This window comes from Anas acuta, chromosome Z (assembly GCF_963932015.1).
Source record: "Anas acuta chromosome Z, bAnaAcu1.1, whole genome shotgun sequence".
NCBI lineage: Eukaryota > Metazoa > Chordata > Aves > Anseriformes > Anatidae > Anas > Anas acuta.
The window spans coordinates 23464956-23475826 of NC_089017.1; the positions used below are offsets into that span (position 1 = coordinate 23464956).

The 10871-nt window shown below is 44.7% G+C and overlaps 1 protein-coding gene across 3 annotated transcripts; it reads left to right on the top strand.

The window, feature by feature from the left end:
* The first annotated feature begins 227 nt into the window (after positions 1-227).
* Positions 228-4390, top strand: DMRT2 (doublesex and mab-3 related transcription factor 2). 3 transcript variants are annotated; one of them, XR_011091259.1, is made up of 5 exons: positions 228-523; positions 741-1115; positions 1206-1308; positions 2053-2134; positions 2792-3007. XR_011091259.1 is itself a non-coding variant. In XM_068667333.1 (4 exons), exons 2-4 carry the CDS (start codon positions 759-761, stop codon positions 3847-3849), a joined length of 1518 nt encoding a protein of 505 aa, XP_068523434.1. In that variant the 5' UTR covers positions 234-523; positions 741-758; the 3' UTR covers positions 3850-4390. The 3 variants fall into 3 exon arrangements, 2 of the variants coding, with proteins under 2 accessions (XP_068523434.1, XP_068523435.1); XM_068667333.1 differs by lacking the exon at positions 2053-2134 and having other exon boundaries at positions 234-523; positions 2792-4390; XM_068667334.1 differs by lacking the exons at positions 228-523; positions 741-1115 and having other exon boundaries at positions 2792-4390.
* The last annotated feature ends 6481 nt before the right edge of the window (positions 4391-10871 follow it).

Below are 10871 nucleotides of genomic sequence, written 5' to 3' on the forward strand. Positions count from 1 at the left end.
TTTGCTCCCCTCCCGGACCTAAAACGCAGGTCCCGCCTGCTGCCCCACTCGTCTATGCGGTGCCGGGGGTGGTTTTGGGGGGTGATGGGGCAGCGGCGCCCCCCGCCCCACGGTAGCACCCATGGGTGGGCGTCGGGCCCCCCCTCCGGGGGGGCGGGGCGAAGGCGTCGCGGGCCAATCAGGGCGGTGGCCGCGGGGCGCGGGCCCAATGGGCGGCGCGGGCGGCGCTGATAACGCGGCGGGGCCGGGGCGGCGGGCGCTGTGCCGCGGGGCGGGCGCCGCGGGACGGGACGGCGACGGCGACATCCCTGCGATATCCCCGCGACATTCCCGCTACAGCCCCTCCGGTAGCGGCGGTAGCAGCAGCAGCAGCCCCGCACCCGGCTGCCACCCGACGGCGCGGCGACCCTGAGAGCCTTGCGGCCAAGCCCCCCCGGTGGTCGTCGGGCAGCGCTGTCCGTGCCAGCCGGGTCCCCCGCGGGCTGCCTGCGCCTCCTGGCGGCCCCTCGGGCGCTTGACTCGGGTAAGTTGCAGTCGCGGTGCGAAGGGGAGGGTGGGGGGAGCTCGGGGTGCGGAGCATAGGCTTCCTCGGCGCGGCTCACGCCGGGCTGTGCGGGGAGCGGCGGCACTCCGGGGTGCCCCCGGCTGGCACCAGACAGGCAGCCGGCGGGGTGCCCGGCGGGAGCTGCCGCCCGGGGGCAGCCCGTCGGGGGCGGGCGGCCTGACCCCTGTGTTTGCAGCCCCGCCGCCGAGGAGCCATGTCCGAGGGACGCGCCGCCGGCGACTGGGAGATCGACGTGGAGAGCCTGGAGGGGGAGGCGGCCGAGGGCCCCGGCGCGCCGCGGGAGGAGGAGGAAGAGGAGGAGGAAGGCGAGGAGGCGGCGGGGGCAGCGGCCCCGCGGCGGAGCGGCGGTGTTGGTGCCGGGGAGCCGCGGAAGCTGAGCCGCACGCCCAAGTGCGCCCGGTGCCGCAACCACGGCGTGGTGTCGTGCCTCAAGGGCCACAAGCGCTTCTGCCGCTGGCGGGACTGCCAGTGCGCCAACTGCCTCCTGGTGGTGGAGCGGCAGCGGGTGATGGCCGCCCAGGTGGCTCTCCGCCGCCAGCAGGCCACCGAGGTGAGGCGGGGACGGGACGGGGCCAGACGGGACGGGACGGGGCCGGGCGGGCGGCCCCGGGCTGACGGCGCTGCCCGCCCGCTTTCCTAGGACAAGAAGGGGCTGGCCGGGAAGCCGGCGAGCCTGGAGCGCAAAGCCGTCTACCAGAGGCACGTCCGGACGCCCAGCCTCCTGGCCAAGAGCATCCTGGAAGGTAAGACCCCTCCTCGCCGCCTTCCCCCGGGCCAAGCCCCCGGGCCCCACGGCAGCCCCGCTCCGACACGGGCGGAATTCACCGCGGCCAAAAGCGTGCCCCGTGGAGGGGATCGACGTGGCAGGGTCGTAGTGGCAGAACTGCGGCTGGCAGCCCCCTCCCCGAACCCCCAAATAATGCCTGACATGTTAGCAAGGGCATCTTGAAATCGGAGAGTTACTGTCACACGATGGCTTTTTACGTGGCTACCCGGCGCTGCTGTTGTGCCGCGCGGGGTAATTCCTTCGCGGGAGTGTTTGTCTGCTCACGGGTAGATCAACTCGTTTACATTTCAAGCTGATATCTTAACACAGCGGCCCTGATTACTGCATTATCAAGCGTAAGATATACATAACTGGCTGCCCCCTTTTTTTCCTACTGAAAATCATAACTGCAGAAGCAGGATGCTTTAAAGATCTGTACTGTAGTGAGAGGGTGTATTTTCTGTTCTGTCTCTTCAGATCGAGCCCAAATTTATTTTCCATGTCTGCTTTTATTACTTTCCAAATTGTATCCTTGTAGAGTGAATCACTGCAGTTCTCAAATATAGCTTTTCATTCTTTTCAAAACAGAAAGCTCTTTTCTTAATCTGTGCAATTACAATTTTGTTCTGTTAGAAACCTCTCTTTTTTTTTTTCTCTACAATTCACTCTTTAAAAAATCTTTCCTCTAATTTATCTTAACTTTCTTTTTCTTTTCTCCTAGTTCTCCTTGGAATTTTCTACCGTCTGTAACAATATGTTCATAATGATTCATCTTTAGAGAATAGAAATGGCAGCAGCTATAGGTATAGATATCTTACTTGGCAACGGGGAAACTCCTGTGAGAGGAGTGGGAGTGAAAAGAGGCAAAATCCTGTTCTCCTTACTCATGTAATCAATTCCATTAATTCAATGGGATTACTTGTGTGGGTAGAGCAAACAGGATTGAACCCTATCAGTTACAATTAAATGAATCTGGTTAGTTAAATGTGCTGGACTTTTGTTTTATTTTAGTTCTTTTCTTTTTTTTTTTTTTTAGTTCAGAAGAAATGAAATATTTGATTTTCCATATTTATTAAAAAAGTTTACCTTCTTAATCTGCATGATGCAATACCAGTCATAATGCATAGCAGGGTTTTGCCTTTTTTTTTTTTTTCTTTTTCGCTTAGCCTGCTGTTTTGGAGTTGCTGTTGTAAGTCGCTGTTCAGCTCTCCGAAGGAGGCTACACATGTCAGAGTAGCGGGGGCTCGCTTGTCTGCACGGAGCAACTTGTGCTGAACATGCTTGATGGTGCAGGGAGCTGAGCTGCTGAGGCGCGGTGACTTTGGCAGGAGCTGATAGTGCCTGGGGTTTGCAGCAAGTGCTCAGTGCCTGGCGGGGCTGGCTCCGAACCGAGCCCTTTTACAAACACGACTTTGTTTTTCTTACACAGCTCCATTCCTAATGCCGCTTTGTTGTTTTAGGTTACCGTCCTATTCCAGCAGACCCGTACTTGGGAGGGAGCTCACCCTTGCCACCCCCTGTAAGTGACAGGATGAGAAAGAGACGGGCTTTTGCTGATAAAGAGCTGGAGAACATTATGCTAGAGAGAGAGTATAAAGAAAGAGAGATGATGGAAGCTACGCAAGCAGCTGCCCTCTTTCTCCCTAACCGCATGGTGCACGGAGCTGAATACAACTCATACAAAACAGCTTTCAACCCTGCTCAAGTTGATGCTCCAAACAAGGAGTTTTGCAACTTTTTACCAACCTGCCTCGATCTAACCATGCAGTATTCAGGATCTGGCAACATGGAACTGATTTCTTCAAATGTCAGCGTAGCTGCTACCTACAGGCAGTATCCACTGTCTTCTAGGTTCTTAGTGTGGCCGAAATGTGGCCCCATTAGCGATGCTCTCCTCTACCAGCAATGCCTCTTAAATGCTACTACGGTCCAAGCTCTCAAACCTGGGGCAGGTTGGGATGCCAAGGTCTCACAGATCCAGGACTGTCCAAACACTGAGCAGGACATCATGCCTCCGAAACTGGAAAATGCACTCATACTGACCCACACGCAAGACATTCAGCAGTCATGTAGCGAGATACAGTGCCTTCCTCAGGAAGCTCGGGAGAGGTCAGCTTTCTCTCCTCCAAAAAGGACTTTCTCTCAGATTTCTGATAAGGATTCTCTGGCTCCTCAAGAACAGGTATTAAGCAAGGTCAGCAAAGACACTACCAAGCCCCCTCTGCCACTCAAATACAATCCATTTCAGTCACTGTTCCCACAGACATTTCCAGACAAATCAGGAGCAGAGCTGAGAACATCATTTGTGAAAGAGACTTCTGAAGAAGCATCTAAGAAATACAGAGATTGCAGCATCAAAGAGAACCCAAAGTGCAAGTTCACAATAGACAAATGTGCAAAAGACTTCTTTGGGCCAAAACAGGCCACAACAAAACTTTCAACAACTGAGCCACTGTCATTTTCAGTTGAATCCATCCTTAAACGACCTTCTTCTGCAGTTGCTAATGTCTCTCAATAAATAAATTATACCTTCCGTGTAGAGAGTTTGTATGTCTTGTCTTCTGCAAAATTGCTACTGCCTGCTTTTTCTCTTAAAAGATCTGTAAAGAGGAATTTCTGCTGTAAATGGTAATTCTTTTTTTTTTTTTTTATTTTCTTAAAATGATGTACGTAACTTTGCATGTTTTCTGAGGAAAAAAATATATTTTTTAAAATTAAAACTGCATGTAGACTGTAAAGTGTTCTTTTAAGCAGCACTTCAAACTGTTCAATAAAATGAGATTGCCTATAAGCACAGGTACTCCTTGCCACACCAATAATATCTCCTGATCTCAGTTTTGTCTCTAGTCTTTTGCAGACAAGTATGCGCTACTTTCAGAACATGTGTTCTTTTATCTGCTATTATCTATGTACTTACTAAGCTGGAGTAAGTGCTCCCTGCTTTGAACTTTCAGTAACTAAGAGAAGAGGTGCGGGGGCATAGTGTGAATTGGAGGACATTTATTAAATTCATTTTGGATCAGATTCCAAATGCCTTTCTTACTCTAAATGGGAAGTGCATACTAGGGTAAAGAGTGGCTTATTTCATGCCTTCCTACAAAAGTTTCTATTTCTAAAGCAGAAGAGTTAGTGGATTATGTTTGAGGAGAGTGGCCGTAGTGAGATATTGAATAAGAAGTCTATTTCTTTGTAAATTCAGTTTTTGAATAAAAGAGTTTTTTTTTTTTTTTAATTTATTTTTTTTTAATATATGTATTCAGATGACTTTGTTCCTCTCAATTTCCACCCCTTCTAAATGAGTTTCACCTTTGACCAGCAGGAGTCTGAGATTCTCGTGCAGTGGTAATTGAAATGACCTTCATGCTGTAAAAATGATGCACAGAATCCTCACTGCTAATGAGAAGTCAAGTCATAATCTCTTAGTTTTGTAATTCTACGTCCTTATACTGGGACAGTAGAAAAAAATGAGATCAGCCGGTAGAATTTACCTGGTAACTTGAGGTAACCATTAAGGCTACAGGAAAAGGCATTGCCAGCTCTCATAATGACTGAGCTTGAAGCTTTCTAAATTAATTATTTTTAAAGTTTTTCCCTGTTAAAGTTTTTCACTGCTACCACTTCTACTTACTGCTAGTCCCTACGTTACCTTTCTTCCTTAACACTTAAATCCATCAAACATTCAGTTTAAACTCAGCTGTTTAATCCATCTCACTCAGTTCAAAGGGATGTAATTTGTTCCTAATCTTTATTATTTTCTAAGGACAATTTCAGTTCGGTATCTGTGAGCAGAATGTAATATTTTCTGATTTTATCACACTCACCATAAAACTTAAATGATTATTTTGCCACAAATAAATCTGAACCCGTGAACAACTCCTTCCGTAAGTATCTCTGAAAGTGTTTAGTGTTTATACTGGGAGTGGTGTTGCTGACAGGCAGGTCCCTCTTCATGGGTGAGATGAGTCATCTGCCATGGGTGATTTTCTCAGCCACTTTTATTTGTTGCTATTTCCAGTCACTTTGCTAAAGTGACAAGGTCTGCCTTTTGCTTGGAGAAAACACTAATTAATGCATTTTACATAACTTGTGCATTTTGCATAACATATTTTGTAAAATCCACTAAAACTTTCTAGTTCAGGAATATAAACAACTTTGTTTTAACTTGCCAGAATCTTGGACACTAGCTAAAGTTTCACCTTTCAAAAGCATTCCTAGTAACCAGATTTTGTTTACCTGACAATATATTTCAAATGCGTTGAAATGCTTTTCACTTTTTCAGACTCTGTTCTTTACTCAGTTGCCATTAGAGGGAGTTTAACTTAGTTGGGAGCTGAAGCTGCTCATTAGTCAGTTTATTAGACTGAGCTAACCACCTTTTACCCATAGTAAATGGAATAAAATTATTTGCTTTTTATACTTGTTTGCTTTGCCACAGCTTTCCTTCATTGGCTTAACTGAACATAAAATACTAACACAGAATTTTAGTGTAAGCAGGGTTCCTTTGTTGTTAAAAATATGATTATTTATTTTATTTTTATTTTTTAATTTTTTAGCTGGCATAAGCTGGGTTGATGGGTGAAAGAGAGTTCAGCAGACTAAGTAGTGAACCAATACTAGACACTGGAATTTGTCCTGCATAAATATATATTTGCCTGACAATATGTGCAACTAACATTGTTCAGTTTCAGATCTGATTTTTTTCCCCCCCCTCAAGAATTCACTTGTCTTTCTTTATTTATCTATTAGAAAAAAGATCAGAAAAAACACAACCTTCCATAATATTTTGTGTCACTTGGCCTTTTAAAGAACCAGTTGAATTGAACAAATTAAACCTCTTAGGAAATACCAAGTACTAATGTAGACATAGGTACACATACACATATAGATACACATGCACATGGACATACACGTGTGTATGCGTGTGTTCCAGATAATTTTGTTTAAAGTCCAGTTATTGAGAAAGGGAGACACATATCTAACATTACTTGAAAAAATTGTGACCTGTAAGGTGAAACTTAGACAAATTCTGCCTGCTTTATTTACCAGTTTGTCTCATGGAATTCAGCATTTCTCCACTCTATCTTGCTGCCACTTGCCTATTTTTTGCTTCAGTTCGGTTAACCATTTCTCCATTTACTTTGCTTCAATGCATAAACCCTGGGACCTCTTTAAACTGTGAAAAACTTCCTACATGTCTTGAAAGCTTGTTGATCCATATCTGTTTTCCTCTCTTCTGGTAAAAAAGTGTATAGAGCCTATTGGTCACAGAAGGTAGGATTATTATCTTGAGTGAGATAGACCATATGCAGACGACGTGTGGTTTTCCTCACACACCTTTGCAGTGGATGTATAGCACTCCAGGAGCCATGTGCTTCCCTCGACCTGAAGCAGCATTCTGAGTGTGCTGTGAGACCTGCAAGTAAAATTGTCTAGCACCTAGTGCTAGGAAGTGACTTCCTAGCAATATGTTAAATAATTTTTGATATACCCCAGCCTCCCTGCTCCTTAAGTACAATGCTTGCAGCATTTTTTAGATGTGTGGGTGCCTGCATCTGCTGTTCAGACTGACAAGTTTTCTCTTGGTATAAGGTACATGATGGTGTTGTGCACGTGGATCTGAGATTGCATTTCCTTTCTGATCCCCTTCCGACCTCTACCTTACTTACATGATGGTGAGACATGCTTGCTGGGAACCCAGCTATGGGGCTGGGACAGGAACTCAAGAACCTGTACTTGTGGAGCACAAAGCAGTTGTGGGAAGGAATACAAAGAGCAATTTGGTTCATTTGGTCTGCAAAATACTAAACCTGGCCAGTGCCATTGTCAGGGACAACCAACCTCTTGCTAACAGTGCATCCTGGGACAATTTTTTTATTATTTTATTTTATTTTATTTTATTTTATTTTATTTTATTTTATTTTATTTTATTTTATTTTATTTTATTTTATTTTATTTTATTTTATTTTATTTTATTTTATTTTATTTTATTTTAATTTTATTTTAAATGGGGAAGTGTACAGAACTAGAGGAGTTGGGGATCGATAGTGCTCCAGACAGTGCCTGGATTACTGACTGGTCTGGAGGCAAGGAGCAGGTGGAGTTGTATTCACCTAGACAAGGAATAGGTTATTGACAGGTGTGGCAGGGACAGTGTTTCCCTCTCCAGTGGCATGGGACAATTCAGACATCCCCCCATTGCGGGGAGAGTCCCAACTCAGTAGACGTGCGTTGCTGGCTTTTTCTTGTGTGCAAGCTCCTTGGAGCTGACTGTACCAGTGAAGCTGGCTTGCTGCAAAGCCTGTGTTAAAACTGGCATTTTTTTGCTGAAGTCTCTGAAATGGCATATCCAGCTACTGGGCTTGAGGTCAAGACATGGAGTGTGATGAGGTGGCTTGATAATTGAACACAACCCATTCAGCTCATATCAGGACAGAAATGTCTTTGAAATCATCAGCTGAATGCATTTGTATTCTGGCCTGAGAACAAGACTTAGTCCTGTACCATCTGCTTGTCCTTCTGCTACTACAAGGACCTCTCTGAGTTTTGCAGTCTATGCTCCTCATCTCACTGGGATCATAAAAGCAAAAGGCACTTTTTGGTCAAATGTGGAGACACAAGTCCCTGTGGAGTTAATATTTCTGAAGAGTGAACATTAACTAGCTTTCAGTTTCTGTTGTTCTGGAATTACAGAATTTGATGCTCTCTCCATTTCTTTATTTTAAACACAGGACAGAGAGTTATAGTCTCATTTTTATTTGACAGCTTTTTTTTTTTTTTGCACAGTCAAGCTTCTAAGCTTTGGAGCCCAACACTTTCCATTCAACTTACCTTGATGTGAAAGCTGGAGTCATTGCCCACAATGGACGAGGTCATTATTGTATCACTAAGTTCCTTCTCTGAGCTTTGGCAAGATGTACAGCATAAAGTATACATGCTGCCTCTTTAAACTCACAAATAGTAGTGATCAGTAACTTTCCATTTGCTTGCATTGAAACCAAGACAAACTTACGCAAGAACGGCTGTTGGGGAAGCACGTGTGGGCATGTGGAAACCAGTGGCAGAAAAGCCAGTGTGTCAGTTAGGAGACAGGAATCAGTTGGTGTTTTATGGGAGAAAGAGTCACTCTTCATGAATAATGAAAGTGAAAGCATGCAAGCTGGAAGAAAACACAAAATTTTCAACAATGCCATTTCCTTCTCCTCCTGTTCCCATTGCCAGATCTTTGTGAACACTGACTTTGCTGTTCTGAAACAGATCAGAAATCAGCTTTTGAGCTGTGGCTATTTCCTTGTCTGTCTCTTCTTGCAGCTGGTGGCCCAATGCCAGTAAGACTTGTTGCTAGGGTGACCTACTGGCTGGCATAGGGCATGTTCCACGATCACAGACAGAGGGCACAAGACCACCCCTCAACTTGGGCTCCGTGCATCAGACTTGGCATGTATGTGAGGGCATTTGGTTCTGGGGCATGAAAACTCAGAGTCTAACCTGTACATTACCACAGATCCACTGGTATCTCAGCCTAGTTTCTGATGATAAATACGGCATTCCACACTGAGCAATAGAAAAGAGTGATTCTTCATATTCAAATACTTGTTATTTTATTGGAATAATAGGAAAGGTGAATAATTATGTTGGGAGAATGTTGTGGCCCTCTTCTGAATTTTTGTAGAAATTAATTAGAGCTGAAATCTACTCAAGGAAAAGAGAAAACCTGCTTAGACAAGTATACTGGTTAAATGGCATCAGAGCCTACTTAGGTATGTGCTTATACATGCAAGATGGAGTCTAGAAATCACTTTAAGACATATGAAGGTTTAGGGACAGATCTGATCAGATCTGATATGACATCAGATCTGACATCAGAGTCACACTGCCTGGCTGACAGCCTCTGTATCTTCACCTCAATGCACCCAACCAAACCTGGGCTTAAAGCAGTAACACGATTTTTCACTCATTCCTTGTCAGTCCAGTTGGGTAGGAAATGGGTAGGTTGAACTAGTATCATCTGAGATATACTGTGTCTATCTTTGTGTATCAAGAGTTTGTAGTGGCATCCTGTACACTCTGTCTGGTTTTCCTCTACTCATTTCACTTCTGCATGAACAAACTTGTAAATGAGCAGGCTGTGGCCAGACTTCAGTTTTCTAAGTCCAACAGAAAACATGGGTGAACAGTCCACCCCCAGAGATGGACTGCCTCTGGGTTATGAAAAGCACAACAGAAGCTCTCTGTGAAAAGATTATGTAAGTAGTCACAGAATTGTTGTATCATAGATTTGAAAAGAATAAAGTTATGTATACAGATATGAAAACAAAATCTTAGTGTAAAGTATGTGTAGATAAAACCAATTCCTTTCAGGCAGCTGTAGACTTGCAGCAGTGTAAGCATAAACAAAGAGCTGAAAAAGGTCATCTAGGATCTTAGCAAGTATCTTGGAAATGTTGAATACACAGGAACCTTACACTTTAAACCACATGGAAGATCACATAATATTTAATCTGTCTTTTAATTTAGAAAATGTATTTACACTTGTTAACATCTGAGCTGTCCTTAATTTGTGACGGCACTACTACTTCCTCTATTATATACTCCAAGAAGTATATTAATTGGAATTTAGTACTATGTAATAGAACCAGGGAGTTAGAACCACAGCAACACTGACTGGCACCTTTGGAAAGTGCCAGCCCACCCTGGCCACAGGTGGCAGGTCAGCCACAGCAAGTTGCTCAAGGCTGTAATTAGCTGGGTTTGAGTAACTCCAAGGATGGAGACTACACAACTGCTTTGGGCAACCCACTCCAGTGTTTGACAACCCTCACAGGAAAAAGCAGCATTTTCTTCTGTTTAGATGCATTTGCCTGTGTTCCAGAGTGTGCCCGTTGTCTCCTGTCCTGTCCTAGGCACCACTAGAAGATGTCTTCTTTGCTCCCCATATCAGGTATCTATATGTGATAAGATGTCCCCTGAGCCTTCTCTTCTCCAGGTTGGACAGCCCCAGTTCTCTCATCCTTTCCTCATGTGAGAAATGCTCCAGTCCCCTAATCATCTTCATGTCCTTAGCTGAACTTACTCTAGGATACTGGGGGAGCCCCATACTGGACACAGTTATCCAGATGTATTGAACCAGGGCTGAGTAGAGTGGAAGGATCACCAGCCTCCATGTGTTGGTAAGACTCCACCAAATGTAGAAAAGAATACTGTCAGACATATTTGCTGAAGGGAAAACTGCTGCTTTCTGGTCACTTTGGAGTCTACCAGAGCTACCCTGTTTCAGATAATGTCATGCAGGTGTGCATGCACCATTTTGCCATACTACTAAAATTAAATAGACTATCCTCTATTAAATAATTGTATACCTGATTCATGATGAAGTATGTACAAAAAAGAAATGACTTGCTATGATTTCAGGACTGTGAGATCTGAAATTTAAAGAAAAAGACAATAACTGAAATTTTGAAGGTATACCAAAAAACATAAGCAAACCCACTGTAATCTGAGATAAAAGTTATGCTGAAACTTTTCAGCCAAGGCTCAAAATGA

Coding starts and splice junctions, on each gene's coding strand:
- DMRT2 (XM_068667333.1), top strand. CDS start 759: ATGTCCGAGGGACGCGCCGCCGGCGACTGGGAGATCGACGTGGAGAGC. Junction 1,116..1,205: donor GCCGCCAGCAGGCCACCGAG/GTGAGGCGGGGA, acceptor CCGCTTTCCTAG/GACAAGAAGGGGCTGGCCGG. Junction 1,309..2,791: donor GGCCAAGAGCATCCTGGAAG/GTAAGACCCCTC, acceptor TTGTTGTTTTAG/GTTACCGTCCTATTCCAGCA.